Source organism: Ambystoma mexicanum, chromosome 2q, assembly GCF_040938575.1.
Source record: "Ambystoma mexicanum isolate Mex_15411 chromosome 2q, UKY_AmexF1_1, whole genome shotgun sequence".
NCBI classification, from domain to species: Eukaryota; Metazoa; Chordata; class Amphibia; order Caudata; family Ambystomatidae; genus Ambystoma; species Ambystoma mexicanum.
In genome coordinates, this window is record NC_090924.1 from 451,747,992 (window position 1) to 451,768,266 (window position 20,275).

Genomic DNA, 20,275 nt, shown 5'->3' on the forward strand with positions numbered 1-20,275 from the left:
GGAATGTACTCAAATCACTGTGGCTCTTAACTTACAGGTGTTATGGACAACCACCTGCTAATCCACCAGTTGAGATGTAATGGTGTGTTAGAAGGTATCAGGATTTGCAGAAAGGGATTCCCAAGCAGAATCCTCTATGGTGACTTCAAACAGAGGTAAATAGTGTGTGCTCAAGTGTGTAGCCTCCCTTTAAACACAGTGTAATGATATGTTCAAGGTTTTATGCAATCCAGCAGGTCCAGTAGCATCCAGGTTTCTTGCTCGCTGTGGCCTGATGTGCTGGCTGATTACTGTATCTTTGTCTGTTTGTCTTTGAAAGCGCACTGATGCCTACAGGCCTGTTGTGTCTGGCGCTATACAAATGATAAATAATAATAACAATAACCCATGTTTTAATTTGGTCTTCAGAAAATATGTTACTGCTCAATAATGCATGACAGCCTGCAATATCCGTTTAAAAGCCTGGAAATAATTTTATTACAGGCTACTTGTGAAAACACAACTGACCTGTAATAAGAAAATGACATTGCAACTGCTCTGTAATCAGTTATTATGCTTCAGAATTCCTGCTGCTTGAGTCTGCAGAGGTCAGAACTCCAGCTTTCAACGCCTCCAGCTTGAAACGCCAAACCTAATTAAAGCCGTGACATGCTTTTCAAATTGCTTGCTTGTAAAATGGTTTATATGTGCACTAATGGAGTTTAAACGTGATCAAGAATCTGCATGTTTTTACTTCTTTTGAAGCACAAAATAAAAACATGTTTTTGATGCACTTTATTAAACTGCTTAAACTATTTTCCTGCAAAACATTAGAATCTGCTTACATCTAAACACATTTTACATTGATTATATGAACCAGCAAATGGAAGATCTCTTACATTAGATTAAGCAAGAGACCAGGCAGTAGAGGAGATTACCTCGTGGGGCCATATATTATAAGGAATAGAATCCCCCTACCGTACATAAAAATGATATTGCAAGTCACCTCAGCGTTCCGTGACCTTATAGAGGAACTCAGCCTTTGCCCTTGTTCCTCTACTTGGCAACAAAACTCACGTGTGGCTTGCAGTATCCTTATACCGTACAGTAGGGGGTACTTTATTCCATATGTAATCCAGAATTCGAGTGAGGAGCTGGACGTTTCTAGTCAATTTACTTATATAGCAAAGTTGCCTCCATAATGGGTAAAGCAATGCTCAGTAGCCCGCTAAGATAAAGCAATGCTCAGTAGCCCGCAAAGATATTGCTTTGGGGTTGACAAGAGGAGGAGGAGAAGGTGGAAATCAGATAAGGCAGCTTGGGGATGTTTGTCAGACCTGTTGTAATTGTTATGCAATGATGTTTTGGCCTTTCATGATGTTAAAGGCCAAAAGTTGGCCTCTTAAAAACAATCTTTTAAGAGAAATCTCTCCTTGTGTATCATTTGGTTGGGAGACCAAACCTTGGCTGCCCAAAGAAATAGTAACCTATTTCCTGCATGTGTTATGTTTTGACAGTTGTAGCTCACACATATTATATTTAAAACCGTTTTTATAAGAAGTCATACACAAATATGTATCATAAAAGACAAAGAATCAGGTAATGTACAAGCACCTTAGAAAGGACATTTAGACAGTGATGTGGTATGCACTCTTATTTAGCAGGCATATGTTTTAAATTGGTTCCATACCTTTACATTCGTGGTCTTATTTTCTGTGTAGTTTTGGCTTTTTAAATTTTGTTTCTGCTTTCATTTTTTATAATTCCCCACTCATACATTTCTACTTGCCAAATGTTTTTACCGTTTATGTGGTTGTTTTTATTTTGAGTTGATCCACGATTGAAAGACACAAATGAAAAGACCCAGCTTTGATTTTAAACTGATAAAAAGACATGCCACCCATGCATTAACAAACCTTGTTTAACACACATGTATTATTAAAAGGTACAAGGTTCTCAATGCAAGCGCTATTCCCGATGGCCAGTTCATTGACAGCAAGAAGGCATGTGAGAAACTGTTGGGTTCCATCGATATTGATCATACTCAATACAGATTCGGACACACCAAGGTATGAACCTATACAACATCATCATAGAAAAAATGGGTCGGTTTTACAAGAAACAAATATGAATATTATCCTTCTTAATCTTTAAGGTGTTCTTCAAAGCTGGCCTCCTAGGAACCCTAGAAGAGATGAGAGATGAAAAGCTTGCAGAGCTCATCACCCGCACTCAGGCTGCTTGCAGAGGGTTCCTCATGAGAGTGGAATTCAAGAAAATGATGGAAAGAAGGTATGCGTTCACAATTCATTGATGAGTTATGCATATGGCACATGATGGCCAGTCAGTGGCTCATGCTTAACCTGGTCTAGAATTAGATCATTTACTTTCCCTCAGCACCCATCTCCAGAACCATCTCAGCCCTTTATTTTCTGCCCATCCCTTCTCCCAAATCAATTCTGCCCATCCAAAACACTTGTCACTTTAACAGTGAATTGAGGCCCTCAACATTTATCACCTCAACAGTCACCTTTTACTGGATAACAGTCAATAAACACCCATAAGATCTGCTGTCACTTCAATTTCGATACAGACAACATTTTTATTATTACATCCTCATTGGTCTACCACTCCACTCCTTCAACCCCACTGATTTAGTCCTAGACCTTGCGACACATATTTTATTCAAACTGCCCGCACCAAGGCCACCTCCCCTAACATTACCAATGTGGCTGCCTGACAGTTTAGCACAGATAGCTTTATGAGTTTCTGGTAGTGGTATTGAAACCTACCCACAGATCTACTTCTCTCTACCTACCTTATACTTTGCTACATTCTCACCAACTCCCATAGATTGCAAAACCTCCACTGTTTTACCATCCTGACAACGCTAGCTCAATCTTCTCATTCAAATACATCACAGGTCCATCCGTCTTCTGGCTTCCCACAATTCTAACACCCTCCCCATAAAAGTCAAACTAACACCACTCTTGGTGCCTCTAACTTGAAGAGTATCCCGTGGTCAACTTTCCCCATTGAGGCAAGTCCAATGCCTCATTGCACATATGCATCCTCAGTCAATGATTCATGTATTCACCCATTGCAATGTTGTTATGTAGCACCAGCGGCTGCATGTGCAATAAGATTGCACATATAACATTTATGATCAAGATGCTTAATAAATAAAAGAAATAATCTAAAGTATTATAAAAGCATACACCATGCCTTTTATAATCATTGTACATTTTTTCCTGAACAGGGAAGCTGTGCTTGTCATCCAGTACAACGTCAGGTCATTCATGAATGTCAAAACCTGGCCATGGATGAAGCTTTACTTTAAGATTAAGCCTCTTCTGCAGAGTGCAGAGACAGAGAAGGAGATGGCGAACATGAAGGATGAGTTTGAAAAGACAAAGGAAGCTCTGGCAAAATCTGAAGCAAGGAAGAAGGAGCTAGAGGAGAAGATGGTTTCCCTCCTTCAGGAGAAAAATGATCTTGCATTGCAGTGCCAATCGGTAAGAGAACAGTACATGTACGCATTCTATAGTGTTTGAAACCTTAAGGCAACATCTAAAAGGAATCTAACTCTAATACCATTGTTCACTAGGAAAGTGAAAACATTGCAGATGCAGAAGAAAGATGTGAAGGTCTCATCAAAAATAAAATTCAGCTGGAGGCTAAAGTGAAGGAACTGACGGAAAGACTTGAAGATGAGGAGGAAAGTAACGCTGAGCTGACAGCCAAGAAGAGGAAACTGGAGGATGAGTGTTCTGAGCTAAAGAAAGATATTGATGACCTTGAACTCACTCTAGCCAAAGTAGAGAAGGAAAAGCATGCCACAGAAAACAAGGTACCAACATAAGACAAATATAAATTTGGCATGCAAATATACCTAGATGAAAACTGTAAGCAGTAAAGAACTTGCAGATGAAAGTAAATTAAAGTAAAACAAGTCATAATAATCAAACTTTTTTCAGGTTAAAAACCTAACAGAGGAAATGGCTGTTCTTGATGAAAACATCTCAAAGGTCTCCAAGGAGAAGAAAGCTCTCCAAGAGGCCCACCAGCAGACTTTGGATGACCTCCAGGCAGAAGAAGACAAAGTCAGTTCTTTGACCAAATCCAAAACAAAGCTGGAACAGCAAGTGGATGATGTAAGTTGTCATGTAAATTACCAACAGCAATTCTACCAAAGAATGGATGCACAAACAGCAATACATATAGAAATACATTTCAAAAAGGCACGAGAAAAACTGATATTTTCTCAAAATGTACCCACACAATGACATTCTATAATGTGCAAGTTCACTATTTATTAGCCTTTTGGTGGCAATATTGGCCTGTGTATTCTATTTTTATATCAGATTATAACTTTCCTTTATAACATGATCGCAGAACATTTTAATTTGAGGATCATTGTTTTATTGCCTACATTGTCATTATAGCTGCTGTCAACATGCATCCATGTGCCTGATGATGTTATTAAGAATAACTAATCACTGATTTGGCTAACCAGTTTCAAACTTTATTGTCAAATAAACAACATTTCCTGTATTCATATTATTAAATATAATCTATGCACACAAAAATACAACTTAAACAAATAGAAGAGATCACAAAAATAAATGCCTGTCATCATTTTTCATGAAAGTCACACTAATATGCACATATAGCTTTGGTGATTCAGAGTAAAAGCAAACATCAGCAATAATTATGCCACCCATAGTAACATGGTTTTGTTTTCACAGCTTGAAGGTTCATTGGAACAAGAGAAAAAACTTCGCATGGACAATGAGAGGGCCAAGAGAAAGCTTGAAGGTGATTTGAAGTTGTCCCAGGAAACCGTAATGGATCTTGAGAATGATAAACAGCAAAATGATGAAAAACTAAAGAAGTAAGTAAACAAAAAAAAAACCACATTTCTTACGTGACTCTTTTTAGCTGAGCAAAAGGGACAGTATGTTTACCCTACCCTGCTCAATACAGATGATCTCACAACCAAAATACACTGACTGTTCAAAAACAGTGCCCTGAAGCTCTCAAGCTACACACACCCTTTTCACATTTCCTGGTGCCAGTACTTCTCTAGATTTCTACCAGAATTTAAGTGCAACAGGGACTCCCAGATGAATGACAAGAGAAATGCGGGATGGGACGGGGCGTGTCTTTGTGGAGTCAAAGGCTGCATTTCTAATCACATTGTGGATTCTGGTTGGAAAAATATACTAGTAATAAAGGGGACTGACAGTTTTATTATTATTATTATGGTATTTATTGAGCGTGGACCTAGCTTAGAGAAGACTGAGCGCTTTACAGAGGTATACAACAATACAGACACATAACAGTGCGCTTTACAGAGGTATACAACAGTACAGATGCATAAAGGAGCGCTTTTCAGAGGTAACAACAGAACAGATATACATCAGGGGTAGAATACAGAGGGGCAAGTACGAGAGGGGCAGGCGGCGTATAGTGAGTCAGGTGGTGCGAGAGGCGACGTGATGGCCTATGTGTTGAGGAGAAGAGACTCCTTGAAGAGGTGGATCTTGAGTTATTTTCTGAATTGTAGAAGCGTGGGAGCGAGTCTGATGCCGAGAGGGAGGAGGTTCCATAGTCTTGGGGCATAGGCACAGAAGGCTTACTTTCTGGTCCTTTCCTTTTTACCGTGGCGGATTTCAAGTCTGCCGTGGCCTGGCTTCGAGATGCTGAATTTCTCTGCGAGGTAGCTGGGTGGCTTGAGGGCGACTACCTTATAGATGATGCAACAACACTTGAAGGTGATTCGTGTGTGCAGTGGGAGCCAATGAAGGTTGATGAAGGCCGGGGGATGTGGTTGTATCTGTGCAGACCCTTGAAGAGGCGTGCAGCCGCGTGTAGGACACTTTTTTGCAAGAACAAGGAGGACAACGGGAGGTCTTCAAGGAGTGCATTGCCCCCATCCAGGTGGGATAGGACCAGTGTTTGAACAGTGGATCTAAAGCTGTCTGAGGGAGGAAGGGCTTGACTTTCCGCAGGAAGGAGAGCTGATACCAAGTGTCTGAGTTTTCTTAGCTATGTGTGTCTTGAAGGAGAGGTGTAGATGTGGAACCTTGGCGCGGGGGGTGAGCTCGTGTGTGAAGCCCTCAGAGTTCATGGTTGATAGCCAGGACTGAGGAGTAGGAATTCGGTCTTGGAGGGGTTGAGCTTCAAGCATGCAATGGATACAGACAGACCGGCAGACAGTGGGCTGGGCTGTCTAAGGAAAGGAGGAGTAACAGTAAACAAGACTACCAGGACAAGACTCATTAACATGAGTAAGTTGTCTTTAAAGGTATGTCCAGTGCCTATTCTATCAGCCTCATAGGGAGATTCAAAATCATGTCTTCTAACAGAAGGAAAGGCAGCCACAAATAAAACATCTAGGTAAATGTCAGAAAAGAGCCTTGCCAGATGTACTCAAATCTACTGTCAGACAGAGATCGCATTCATTGGATAGTGTTTGCTGAATGCACGGTACATGGCCCATGTGGCTGATCTACTGATGATATCCAAGCTGTCATATCAATAGAGAACAATATTTGCCACCTTGACCACAAATGCATTCATACGTATGCTCTCCTGGGAAGGAGATCAGCCACCTTGAAGCACCCAAGAGTGCGCTGTTGCGTACCGAGAGAAGTGCTCCAATGTGTGGCAAACAACCCACCCAAAGAACAAATAGCCTTCTGTATACTGTATAGTAAAGATCAAAATTTAAAGACTTGAACATTGAAATATTTAGGGGTCCTCTTAGGACTAAAGGAAGATTTAGGAAGGAAGACAGGCTTCTGAATTACTCTTTTTCTCTAATAATAAGTTAGGCAAAAAGTAAGGGTGTTTCCTCCCAGGGTTGTCCAACTCCAGGCCTCGAGAGGTGGATCCGTGTCGGGTTGTCAGGATACCCCTCATTAATATTCACTAGATAAATCTGCATACAATGATTCTAAATGTATGCACATTGTTCCTCATGAATATTAATGAGGGATATCCTGAAAACCCGTCAGCATCCCACCCCTCGAGACCTGGAGTTGGACAGCCCTGTGTATCCAAAGCACAAATTATCTGTATTTAACAAAAGGCTAGCATGATGACAGAGCCTGTAGCTCATTGATCCACCTGACTGGGGTGACAGCAACCAAGAACACAGTTTCCCAAATTACTAGTTCCACGTAACTGTTGGAGACTTATTTGAAGGATAGATGAGGCAAAAACAACAGAACAAAATAAAGATCCCATATAGTCTCTTGTCATCCAAATGTAGGACATCCAAGAGTCTACTTTTACCTAAATGTATCTTGGTGAGAAATTAAGGATGAGACATCATCCAACTTATAGGATAAGGGACAGTGATTCATCCCTTGTTTTGGCGGGAGGTGAAAAATTCTATGCCTGGAAGATCACATTAATGGAAAATTAGGGGAATACTGAGCTGCTCAGCTCCAACTCGTTATAGTGTTGATCAGGCTGCCAAGGGAGTCCAATTGCCTGTTGGAGGTGCTTGCTAAATGCATCGCTAAAAGTCACACCGCTCGGTGAAGACCCAGGACCACCTGCACACAGCAAAGAAGCAGAACTAATGTGCCCTCTGGTTGCTAATATAATAGATGGCCAATATGTTGTTGGGGATTATCCACACCCCTAATTCCCTTCCAAAGATGACACAAGTACCCTAGGGACAGTATGAGGTCCTGGCAGTTCCATGGGACCATGTACTGCATGGTGGAGATGTGCAGAGACTTCCATACAAATCTTTGACTTTGCAAGGGATGTTCCAATGCCTTACGTTGCAGGCATGGAGTTTCCAGAAGCCTACACATAGGAGAACTAGATAAACCACGAATATTTATAAGGCTTAAAATTGCACAGTCAATCATTCCAGAGTTATTACAACCCAATTACAGATCCTAACCAGTATATAATGTTTAACAGGAAGGACTTTGAATTCAGCCAGCTACAGAGCAAGATTGAGGATGAACAATCTCTGGGGGCCCAGCTGCAGAAAAAAATCAAAGAACTTCAGGTACTTAATTTGACAGTTACAGCAACACTTCAGTGTATATTGTGGTCACGTATATGCAAATTTGCATTGAAATTTAACATTAAAATGATCTAATCTTTCAGGCCCGAATTGAAGAACTTGAGGAGGAAATTGAAGCTGAGCGTGCAGCTCGGGCAAAGGTTGAGAAACAGAGGTCCGATCTATCCAGGGAACTGGAGGAAATCAGTGAAAGACTGGAAGAAGCTGGTGGAGCCACTTCAGCCCAGATTGAAATGAACAAGAAGCGTGAAGCAGAGTTCCAGAAACTGAGACGGGACCTGGAAGAGTCCACTCTGCAGCATGAAGCTACCGCTGCCGCCCTGCGTAAGAAGCATGCCGACAGCGTTGCAGAACTTGGGGAACAGATTGATAACCTACAGCGAGTCAAACAAAAGCTGGAAAAAGAAAAGAGTGAATTTAAAATGGAAATTGATGACCTTTCTAGCAACATGGAGAATGTTTCAAAGTCCAAGGTATGGAGTTGGGAGCATTCAATTATTCAGCACGCAGTGATTTACTTACAAGTTAGGATTAGGAAAGAGTATGAATGTGGAAGAACTAATGTTAATGTTATTTGTTTTCCAGGCCAACCTTGAAAAGTTGAGCCGCTTGTTGGAGGACCAGCTTAGTGAAGTTAAGACTAAAGACGATGAACATCAGCGTCTTATCAATGACCTCACAACCCAGAAAGCACGCTTCCAGACTGAAAATGGTATGTATTAACTTTATAATATCCTAAAGAAAAAATTAAATATGATAAGAATTGCACTAAAAGTAAACAGATTTCCACTTTAGCAACACGTGTGATATTGCAGTCCATGCAAGCCTTCAAATTCAAAACACTCCACCAAACAGTTAACATCAGGACTGCTTTAAAATATAGGTAATTTTAGTCTCTTCACAGCTACTTAAAGAAACATGCTACAAAAAAATATGAAACCGTTTTCAACCAAAAAACAAACTTCTTTGAATTTTCCTATAGGTCCTTTCAGAATACATAGTATTGAATATTGAAGACTTGTGTTCCATTACATCACTTTTCTTTAGCATGTTTTTATTACTAGTTGTTTTTCAAGTTCTTAATATATTTTGCGTCATTGTTAGAGTCTCTGACCAGCCATACAGAAATTAGTTAGTGGTGATTCAAACCAATTGCAAATGTGTCTTTTCTGGTCTTTCTATTATTGTCTGATCTTGCTATTTACTTGTTTTTAATCTGTCACAACTTCTTATATCATGGTTTCAAAAACTGCTCAATATATAAACCACATTTTCAAGTACAACAAGATAGTACAGCACTATTCATTCCATCATTAATAACTTAAGCAATTGATTAATATTGGACAGGCCAAGACAAAGTACTACAAAGCTAAAGTTTTCCCTTACAATGCATTATCGGTTACCAGAGAATAAATGATGGTAACATGACATTCAATTAGGCAAGTGTTGCTCTGTGTTTGTTAGATAGAAACAGTTTTCCAGAGTTACTTGGAAGAGACGATGGTGCGAAAAACATTAAGAATACATTTTCTTTTATAGATTCAAATGAGTGACAAAAATCCTTCATGCCCTGTATTTAAGAGGCTTGCAGGTGTTATATGTGAACATTATATCATTTAGAGGTATGGTAGCTGAAAGTGTAGACATAATCGGGTTAGCCATTTCCCAGTACCCTAATCAAAAATGTGCTAAAATAGTGATATACAAAGTATATGCAAAATAATGCATGGCAAATTATTTTTGACAGGTGAGCTCTCCCGACAACTGGAGGAGAAAGAATCTCTGATTTCTCAGCTGACAAGAGGAAAACAAGCTTTCACTCAGCAAACGGAAGAACTGAAAAGGCAACTGGAAGAGGAAACAAAGGTACATCATATTATATGGCCCTTATGTAGGCCCTTATGTACCTATGAAATTGTAAACTAGGAATACAAGACCAACATTTGATCAACCTACAAATTACAGTATAATGACTGCCATCAAAACAAAGGTGATGGTATAACTGATTATCATCCCTATGGTCCCAATGAGCCGATCAATTATCGTACAGTACAGCATATAGTGATCTCAATTTCACAAAGAGGAGGGTGTTGCCATCCGATAGTAACAGCAGCACACTATTGATCTACGTGATTTAATTGAGTTGTTTTTTTCGAGGACGCTTTGATACTATTTTTTTCACCGCAAATATATACGGGGGAGATCCCCGCAACACCCTTAGATCCCCCACCTTAATTATCACCCTAACCCACATCTCCACATATATTTGCAGTGAAATTTGGTTAAAGAAATTCGATCAAATCGTCCTCGATAAAATCTACTACGATGTGATGAACGTACACTGCACACAGATATACTGCCTACTAGTATTCTACCATTGGGATGGAAGATGTGACAATTACAGAATGCTTGATGAACCAAGGTGCATTGTAAAGCAGCAGGAAATCATGCAAATACGGCTCGCCCCCTCCTAAGGCTGTGATTCCTTTGAGGTTCACAATGTCAGCGAAGGCTAGGGAAATACCATCCACATTAAGATATGCCTCGAGTAGGTATTGAGGTGTGAGGAGGATAGTGAGCCTAGCCACTCTCTGAATCCCAAGAAGGAAGCAGCGGCTACACATGGGCCCAGATCACTTCCATTCAGAGCTATATTGGCCTTCAGGCAAAACGTCACAGTCAGGGGAAATCTGGCCTGTTCTTCGGCACAGCATGACAGAAAGGGATTAGAAAGCCATTAGCAAACTTCATGCTACCCTTACAACACTGAAACAACTTATTCTGCTCAATATTCACATTGCTAAGATTTGATGATATTCACTACGGCTAAGAAAGACAAATCAGCTTTATACTGTTTTGTTAGGGAGTCCTAACATAATAAGTACCTCAACAATGTATCTGATGCTTTCACATCTTTATCTGCTTGCAGGCCAAGAACGCACTGGCACATGCCTTACAATCTGCAAGACATGACTGTGATTTGCTCCGTGAGCAATATGAGGAGGAACAAGAAGCCAAAGCCGAGCTCCAGCGTTCGCTCTCCAAAGCTAATGGAGAAGTTGCTCAGTGGAGGACCAAATATGAAACTGATGCCATTCAGCGCACAGAGGAACTGGAAGAGGCCAAGTATGCCAAGTTTAATATGACAAGCAAATATTTTCATTTAAATGTATTTTTCAATTTCTAAAACTCAATCACACTTGCAAATTATTAGGAAGAAGCTTGCTCAGAGACTACAGGATGCTGAAGAACAGGTAGAGGCCGTGAATTCCAAATGTGCTTCACTGGAAAAGACCAAGCAGAGGCTACAAGCTGAAGTGGAGGATCTCATGATTGATGTTGAAAGATCTAACAGTGCTGCTGCAGCTCTTGACAAGAAACAGAGGAACTTTGATAAGGTACAAATTTAGACAACATACTTTTATAGTGGGCATTTTATATTGTTCTCCACCGACTTTAAGCTAAATGTTACACTTTTTTGAAAAAGGTTCTGGCTGAATGGAAACAGAAGTTTGAAGAAGCACAAGCTGAACTGGATGCATCACAGAAGGATGCCCGTTCCTTGAGCACCGAGATCTTCAAGATGAAGAATGCGTATGAAGAGTCTCTGGACCATCTTGAAACCCTGAAACGTGAAAACAAGAACTTGCAACGTAAGTTTCCCCATTTGCACCATAAGCAACTATGATCAAACAAAGCCGCCAGCATTAGCATTTGTTCAACAAACCATCGGAGCTAGTGTGCATGAAAACAACTGCCCCACAACAAATGCTTATTATCTTTTTCCGACCATCATACATTCCAAGCAAGAAATCCTAAAGAGTCATCACATACATATGCAAAATGCACTTTTATTTTGGCCATGAGAAACAATCATACTCCATAAAAGAAGTGTTGTCCATGATAACTGTTGTTTTTTCAGACAGAATAAAAACAAGTTTATGACATGGAGTAGAAAATGCAAAATGGTTTATCTGCTTCGTTCAAACAATGAGTACAGCCTCTCCATGCAGTTAGTGCACTAGTTGCCCTACATTAATATGAAGCACAAAGGATAACCACAATTTCATGTATGCTTTGCTTGCAGAGGAGATCTCAGATCTCACTGAACAGATCGGGGAAACAGGAAAGGCCATCCATGAATTAGAAAAGGCCAAGAAACAAGTTGAACAAGAAAAGAGTGAATTCCAAGCTGCATTGGAGGAAGCTGAGGTATGTCAATATGCTTTAACAAGGGAAAGAATACTGTATTCTTGCTATTACAAATCTAAGAATTCTCTCCAATGTACTATTTTTTTGTCACGATAGGGAACATTGGAACATGAAGAGGCAAAGATTCTGCGTACTCAGCTTGAACTCAATCAAATCAAATCTGAGGTTGATAGAAAGATTGCTGAAAAAGACGAGGAAATTGAACAGCTGAAGAGGAACAACCAGAGAGCTGTGGATTCTCTGCAGAGCACTTTAGATTCTGAGATCAGGAGCAGGAATGATGCTCTGAGGCTGAAGAAGAAAATGGAGGGAGATCTGAATGAAATTGAGATTCAGCTTAGCCATGCCAACCGCCAAGCTGCAGAAGCACAGAAGCACCTCAGAAACGTACAAGGGCAACTCAAGGTATGTACTGTTATTGTATGCAGCACAAGAAATCTTGTTTACATGTGCTTCTCGTACTGTTTCCTTAAAAGGTAATTAATGCAAAAAAAATGCTTCCTTCGCCCTAAAGGATGCCCAACTTCATCTTGATGACGCAACTAGAGGACAAGATGACTTGAAAGAACAGGTGGCTGTCACTGAACGCAGAAACAATCTGCAACAGGCAGAACTTGAAGAGATGCGGGCTGCACTTGAACAGACAGAAAGATCCCGCAAAGTTGCTGAACAAGAACTTTTGGATGCAAGCGAACGTTTGCAGCTTCTCCATTCTCAGGTAGAGAGTTTTTACACTTAACACTCATAAGTCCCCAATTAATTTTGTTGGCATGCTCAAGGAACGCTACATAATGTCTGTCTTATTTTGTACAGAACACAAGTCTTATTAACACCAAGAAGAAGCTTGAGAGTGACAGCACCCAACTTCAGAGTGAAGTGGAGGAAGCCATCCAAGAATCTAGAAATGCTGAAGAAAAAGCCAAGAAGGCCATAACTGATGTAAGTTTTTTGCAGTGGACGAAGCATTTAGCATTTTATTAGAGTAAGACTGTACTGCAGAGGCACCAAAAATAACATGAAAAAAATCTAAATCATTAGTTCAGCTTATGTCAAAATTGTATATAGAATGTGCATTCAAAACAATATTTTTATGCTTCCTTTAAGGCTGCCATGATGGCTGAAGAACTGAAGAAAGAGCAAGACACAAGTGCCCACCTTGAGAGGATGAAGAAGAACCTGGAGCAGACCGTGAAGGACCTGCAGCATCGCCTGGATGAGGCTGAGCAGCTTGCAATGAAGGGAGGGAAGAAGCAGCTCCAGAAACTGGAAAGCAGAGTGAGTTACAATCAGGACATTCACACCAATATGGTTGTGAGGTATTTATCAATTACCTACATGATATTCATATCAAGTTTTATCTCAGGTACACGAGCTGGAGAATGAACTTGAATCTGAGCAGAAACGTGGAGTAGAAGCCATTAAGGGTGTCCGCAAGTACGAGAGAAGAGTGAAAGAACTGACCTACCAGGTAAGTTTTGTCTTTATCTTCATGTTTGAACTATTTAATTATAGTGTTTTGTATAGCATGAATATGCCACCTTATGGCTATTTGAACACACTTTGAGACACTATAAATATACAGAGCTGCAGATTAGATAACAAAAGCTAAACAATAGAGCAGTAGCAACATCATGAATCAGAGGTATAAGCAGGGATGTGAGCTTAGAATCTACATCACTGTGTTCCTGGAACCCAATTTCCATACAATTAGATGTTGACAGTAGGAAAGAGCACCACGCCCATCAAGTTTGCTAATACACTCCCATTTGTACCTGGCAGTGGCCCCAGGCTTTGCTTTAACCTGGACTATCCTCCAAAAATCACAGTCCATTGTGAGTGTTTTGATTTTTCAATAGTTTCTTTGTTTCCAACCACTTTAAGTAGCTCACATTATTGCACTCAACAGTGCATGCGGAATTGTTTAGTAATTACGAATGCTATCATAAAATCAAGTGTGATATTGAAAAAGATACGGGGCAATGAACATATTATACATAGCAGCATTGACATTTATTAAAAACTAAACACGTGTTCCAACTTACTTGGAACTGGCTCTGAAACCTCAACATGATTGTTAGTAAAATGTACAAATGTGTGGGAGCCCCTCTACTAAGAACAAACATAGTTCAAATAACCAGTTCTATAATACGTACACCACTCAGGATGGTCTACAACTACGTTTGAGCTTACTGTGCCCTTCAGAAAGAAGAAATATTAATTTGCGTATTAGTCTGGTCCCACCCACAAGAGCAGTCTAGCACCGAAATTCTGGGCCATTCTGACCTGAACAAGAGTACCACCAGCAACCTCAGACATTTGCTTGAACCTCATCAGTGAGGTGAAGCTGAGCCTCTCTAAGTGAGTAAGGAGTACACATCTGAATTCTCTACAAAACCTCTCAGTAGAGGGGCTCTGACACTTTGAAACATAGTTTTTGACAGTATTAGGGAAAAAAATCTGCTCATCTCTTGTTTCTTTCTAATGTGTACATTTTTTTAGTCAGAGGAAGATAAGAAGAATGTCATGAGACTCCAGGATCTGGCAGACAAACTGCAGTTGAAGGTTAAAGCCTACAAGAGACAAGCAGAGGAAACTGTAAGTTTAATGTTTTTATACAGATGATTCACACCTGGGGAAGAGTGCTCAGCAAATCAGGTGGCAGGAAATGTGGGTAGAAACTGCCAGTGACTGCCTGTATTTCACCCTCCACCCGTACCTCTTCCCTGGGTGCCACCATCTTTTTTTGGTGCTTTAGCACTGCGGCCCCCATTTCCTCCCCTAACCCCCTGCTACCCAAGTCCCGTGTCATCTCCAACACCCCCTTTGGACCTTCCTTACATTCCTACATTCCTGCAGTCCAGGCTTCAGCTGCCACACCCCTTCCTGTTTTCACCGGCTGACACAATAGAAAAGGGACCTGCTTCCATTTCTATTTCCTATGGAGGAGACTATCTTGTTTTTCGTTTTTTGAACCCGGAGATTGGGCACGCGCAAGTCTTGCGCAGTCTGTCTCCCATCCAAAGAAAACACTTGTAAACTATTAACACTCAAGACTAAGACCTGTTGTGCAAATAGTTATCACGCACTTGTTGGGGGGTGTAAAGGACGTAGGCTCGGACTGATGGACAGTTAGCAGCCTTGTACTCCTCCGACCACGGAAGTGATTACTTTAGAGCAGGGGTCTGCAACCTTTGACTCTCCAGGTGTTTAGAACTACAATTCCCATGATATCTGGCTATTGAATATGCTGGTTATGGATGATGGGAATTGTAGTCCAAAACATTCGGAGAGCCAAGGGTTGCAGACCCCTGCTATGGAGAGTTAGAAAAACAACACTTCTTTAGTACTTATGGGCTTTAAAATGCAATTTGAAACACGCCTGTTAGTGTATACAGGCATCAATGTTTAATTTTCGGCAGAGGGAAACTGTATCAGGTTAGAACGGAATGTTTCTGTGTAAAAATTGTAGAACAATTCCTCTCCCTGGGCTACCACAAAGGAAATGAAAATATATGAAGAATAATTGTTACTAATTATTGCAAAACAGAATATACCTAGTAAATTATATATTGTTTCACAAGTATCGTTCAAATACATCTTGAATTGGAATAAAATTACATCCATGAACATTACAGTTTAACTACTAAGGTATGGTGTGTTTTTTTAATTATTCTAGGAGGAACAAGCCAATGCACATCTGAGCCGATTCAGAAAAGTGCAACATGAGCTTGAAGAAGCTGAGGAACGGGCTGACATTGCGGAATCACAAGTGAATAAGCTCAGGACCAAAAGTCGTGATGTAGGAAGCAAGGTAAGATAAATAAATTAGACAGAGACAGAAATTGTTAGGTATTTATCAGTCGCTTTGTTTCTTCCCTGTGTATCGTTCTATCCAATTTCAGGAAGAAACATTCCTGACATCAGTAGCATGCTAGTATATCATGCATGAAAGGTAGGAGATTGTTTACACTCATCTGTACAATCTGGAAGCACATGTGACAGGAGGATCTCTTTGCATGGGAGTGCAATCCCACCATTGCATCAGAGACTGCAACGGGCAGGACACTGGCTGGGTTGGATATTTAATGCCAGAGATCAAAATGAGCGACGTGCAGCTGGGTCACTGAAGGGTACCTCCTATTTCTCATGAATGCTAGCCTCTTCGTATTTTCTAACACATGGGGAAAGTAAGCGATTGAAACCAAAAAGGGTGGCACAAACCAATATTTTTGAAAATTGATTCTGGGTGAACTGTGCATCTCACTGGGAGCTAATGACGCAGGCATATGATGTTCGAAGAGATGCAGAGTAAGCCTGGACAAGAAGTTGCATTTGAGCAGGCCTGCTCAAAGACTTTCTGTTTTTCCAAAGTAGGAACACGTCTGCGAAATGCAGAAGGAAGCAAGATGCATTCATCTTTGATCTCAAAATTAAAGCTCATGTACACAATAAAGTGTCTCATTTATAACAGATCCGAGGCAAGCCTCTAAAGGAGACAAAGGCCGAGCAATATGTCCACATGACAAATACCACTTAACATTATGCGTGTGAAAACTCCCGTCCTTCTCCATTATGAGAAAAGCTAGGACATAGACCTAATTGTTCACTGTAACACGGCCTCATGAAGGATCCTAACAAGGGTATGAAATATGATTTTCTTTACACGGAATACGTGTAACCCTTTGGGACTTTGCAGCAAAGTAGTTTGCTGCTCACCTTTTCATTTTGTATTTGAACTATACTGCAGAAAGACGGAAATATGTGTTTTGATACTATTTAATAATAATATACAGAAGAAAAATGCTTTGAACATATGGGAACATTGTTTTGTGGATATTTAGGGGCTCAAATGGTAGTACTACAAAGGTTTTCTTTCAAACTAGGTGTATCATCAGCGGTGTTGGGTGGACATGCAACCAACCCTTGTTAAGGCATTTAAGCAGAAGACAAGTTAATCAAGATGGCTCATTGAAAGCCCTCTAGTAAGCTGGTGAAGAGTTAAGGAGGCTGAGGAAAGGGACCATTCATGATAGTACTCAAAGAACCAGCAAGAATGCTGAATTATTTTTGCAAAAGCAACACATACAAAATCTGTTAGACATAATCGAGTAGCAGACTTTTAGTAAATAGATGTTTAGCCTGAGGAACGACTTGCAGATTGAAGTCAGAAATCTTGAGATCCTGTAATCTTACGTATTATCTTTGTTCATTTGTTTTTTTCAAATAATGCTATATGCCACCATGCCGCCATTTCAAAGGGCTGAGCTACGCGTAATGATGGCATAATGGGTTTGCAAGTAAACAAACAGATTTGAAACAGGAGAAATAAAAATCACACAAAACATATGCATCTGCCATTAAGTTTTGAAGCCCTCAAGTATATTATAGTTTTAATTTTCTTTTTTGCTTTCCACAAGATAAAAATATAAACATGTATTTTGTAATTTTGCAATTAATTCCCCGTGTCCCAATATTAAAAAGGAACATGAAGTGTTACTCAAATCGTTTTATTGTCATCATAGATTGAACAGTATTTCTTTTTTTCAGAAAGCTGACAGCGAAGAATGAACAAACCTCACAAATTAAGGGAACGAGCTGAAATTTGCAAAATGTAAATTTTAATGTTCCTCTCTGAACTTTGTAAATTATGTATTTATTTTCACATATCTACCTCTGTAAAAATAAATATTTCAACTGCTTAACAAATGTCTTCTTTTGGGTAATTATATTTCTAGTGAAACTTATTTTTCATCAGCTTGCAATATGTACAAATTAACATGAAGGCTCTAAAATGCCTAATACTGCCACATCAAAACACCAAGTCTTACACGTAAATAAACAAATCAAGCATTGGCGATGCCAACAGTTTTGGCTTTTGTGTAGAAATGGGAAAGATATTAGCCATGCATTGCCGTAATGGCACTTCCTGGCCATTAATGGTAGCAGCTTCAGAATTGTGCACGTACCTGGGAATTTGATAGCAGTGTCTGGGAAATGCCTATCTAATACCTATACAGAAGCCAAAACTGTTGGCTTTGCTAATGCTTGTTTTTACGAGGACGTCAGTGAAGAACACGCACACTACTTATAAGTCAAGTAGCTAAAGCCAGACCTGGTTAAAACATTTTTATTATACCAGTAGTGTGGTTACAGCACCAATTCAACCGTTTGCTCTGGGAAGAATGCTTTGGAAACATTTAAAATGCAAAGTTTGATTTTAAGGATGGATAAAGTTAGCCCAAAGAGATCCCAGGCTGGTGTGTTTTGGGCAGGGAGGGGCAGGAAGTGGGTGGAAATGGCCATTAATGAGTGGGTTAATGAGTGGGTAAATATCCAAACACCTGCAACCATTGTGTCCCCCCTATCCCACCTCTCCCTATCTGTACTCCAATGCATTAGTTTCGGTTTATAGGTGGCGCTAACGTGCCACCTTACAGCCAAAACTAGAAAATGTGCTTTCTGGTTCAGTATGCATTTAATTTTCTTCGGTGATCATCATCAGTGTACTTTAGGAGAATACAACTAAAAGAAAGAGATTTTATAAGCACAGTCAAAAACATCAACACAACTATGCCTATATAGTTCTGTGTGTTCCTGACATCCATTCTATGCCAACTGCAATTAAGGCCACTTCTAACAGCACTCCACCTATGCCACACCATTTATACTGCAGCAGCCTTACTAACGAATGCCACACTTCACAGAGCACTGTCTTTTTAGGGTTGGGCTTTTTCAGATGGGGTCATCTTAAACCATTTTCATGCATGATCAACACTCCCTCTGCCTTTACAATTGCCCCTCACCCACTGGCAACCCTCAACTCCCCCCAGGACAGTTTCTAGCCAACTTGGTGCCCAGGGCAAAACATCAGAATGCGCCTCCCCTCCCCGACGTGCTCACGTCACTCCCAAACCACACCTCTGTCATGCGATAAAACCCCTCCTCAATATCAATAAATAATTGCTATATAGATGAAGATAGTTTAATTACATTATAATGCAAGTACTTCACAGAAGAATTCTAATGTGAAAACACAGCTGTTGCTGCCCAAGTAAATGGTTTTTCTGTCACCTGCTCTTAGGGAAGGCCTTGCCTGAATGCAGTTTCAAACGGTCTGTTCTAGCCCACTGCGGTGTGATCAGCCTACCGAGGTCTGAGGGCTCACTGACCACTGGCCCTGTGCTGCAGGTGTTCTGTTCGTACGACCTCACTTGTATTTCGCAAGGGGCAATACTAGACTAATCATACAAATTATTTTCTGATAAAAGGTTATCATTCCAAGATGGACAGTCTGGTACACTCTTATTGTACTCTTTCAAAATACCTCTCTGAGAGTGGGAAAGGGGACAAATAGCACCAATGAGGATTTACGCATGCTTTGCATTAAATCACAGAGCATTTCAGGACTATAACAGTGATCAGAGATCTCTACATTTGATAAGCAAGTCTGTGATAAAAGGATTGTATGTGTGAATCTCTAAATGCATAACCGATGCATGGCTTGGTGCTCACATCACAGTTCAAAATACTCACCCTAACATTAAAATTGTTGTAATCATGAACCATACATGCTCATTTGGACAGCTTACATTTTTGGATGCGAGTATTAAATGACTGCAACACCAGCCACTCAAATGTGGTACAAGGACTCTTTTGCTCCTTGTTTCTGAAGAATTGTAGATGAGGAAGGGCTGGGTCTCACTGTGGGTATGCCCAACCCCAATACAGAAACATCTTTAGGGAATTATATCTACAGACTGGGAAGGATACCGTACAAGAGAGACCCAATAAACAATGCACAGAAAGGCAACACAGAAAGGATTGTACCACTTACAAACTTGAGCCTGACCAGTAATAAGCTGATGAAGGGTTTTAAACAAAATTGGCTTCTAATGCATGGTAAAGGGTCCACAGTTCCTCAGCCACTACCTCCTCACTATTACACAGGCCTCAGGGGTTATTCCAGCAAAATAAGAGCAGGACCATGCTTTATCTAACAGAGCTGTCATTAGCATTTCTCGTTAGAGC

At 40.4% G+C, this 20,275-nt stretch overlaps 1 protein-coding gene across 1 annotated transcript in view; it reads left to right on the top strand.

The window, feature by feature from the left end:
- Positions 1-17,953, top strand: part of LOC138569509 (myosin-4-like) — a 31,305-nt gene extending 13,352 nt beyond the window's left edge. Inside the window, exons 18-40 of the mRNA XM_069647544.1 lie at positions 38-155; positions 1,925-2,048; positions 2,135-2,271; positions 3,239-3,494; positions 3,587-3,829; positions 3,957-4,133; positions 4,728-4,873; positions 7,927-8,017; positions 8,119-8,508; positions 8,621-8,747; positions 9,783-9,901; positions 10,965-11,161; positions 11,250-11,433; positions 11,523-11,688; positions 12,123-12,247; positions 12,344-12,652; positions 12,762-12,965; positions 13,061-13,186; positions 13,352-13,522; positions 13,611-13,715; positions 14,747-14,842; positions 15,924-16,058; positions 17,795-17,953. Coding sequence (XP_069503645.1) covers positions 38-155; positions 1,925-2,048; positions 2,135-2,271; positions 3,239-3,494; positions 3,587-3,829; positions 3,957-4,133; positions 4,728-4,873; positions 7,927-8,017; positions 8,119-8,508; positions 8,621-8,747; positions 9,783-9,901; positions 10,965-11,161; positions 11,250-11,433; positions 11,523-11,688; positions 12,123-12,247; positions 12,344-12,652; positions 12,762-12,965; positions 13,061-13,186; positions 13,352-13,522; positions 13,611-13,715; positions 14,747-14,842; positions 15,924-16,058; positions 17,795-17,815 — 3,767 coding nt within the window. The 3' untranslated portion in view covers positions 17,816-17,953. The remainder of the gene's footprint in view (positions 1-37; positions 156-1,924; positions 2,049-2,134; positions 2,272-3,238; positions 3,495-3,586; positions 3,830-3,956; positions 4,134-4,727; positions 4,874-7,926; positions 8,018-8,118; positions 8,509-8,620; positions 8,748-9,782; positions 9,902-10,964; positions 11,162-11,249; positions 11,434-11,522; positions 11,689-12,122; positions 12,248-12,343; positions 12,653-12,761; positions 12,966-13,060; positions 13,187-13,351; positions 13,523-13,610; positions 13,716-14,746; positions 14,843-15,923; positions 16,059-17,794) is intronic.
- The last annotated feature ends 2,322 nt before the right edge of the window (positions 17,954-20,275 follow it).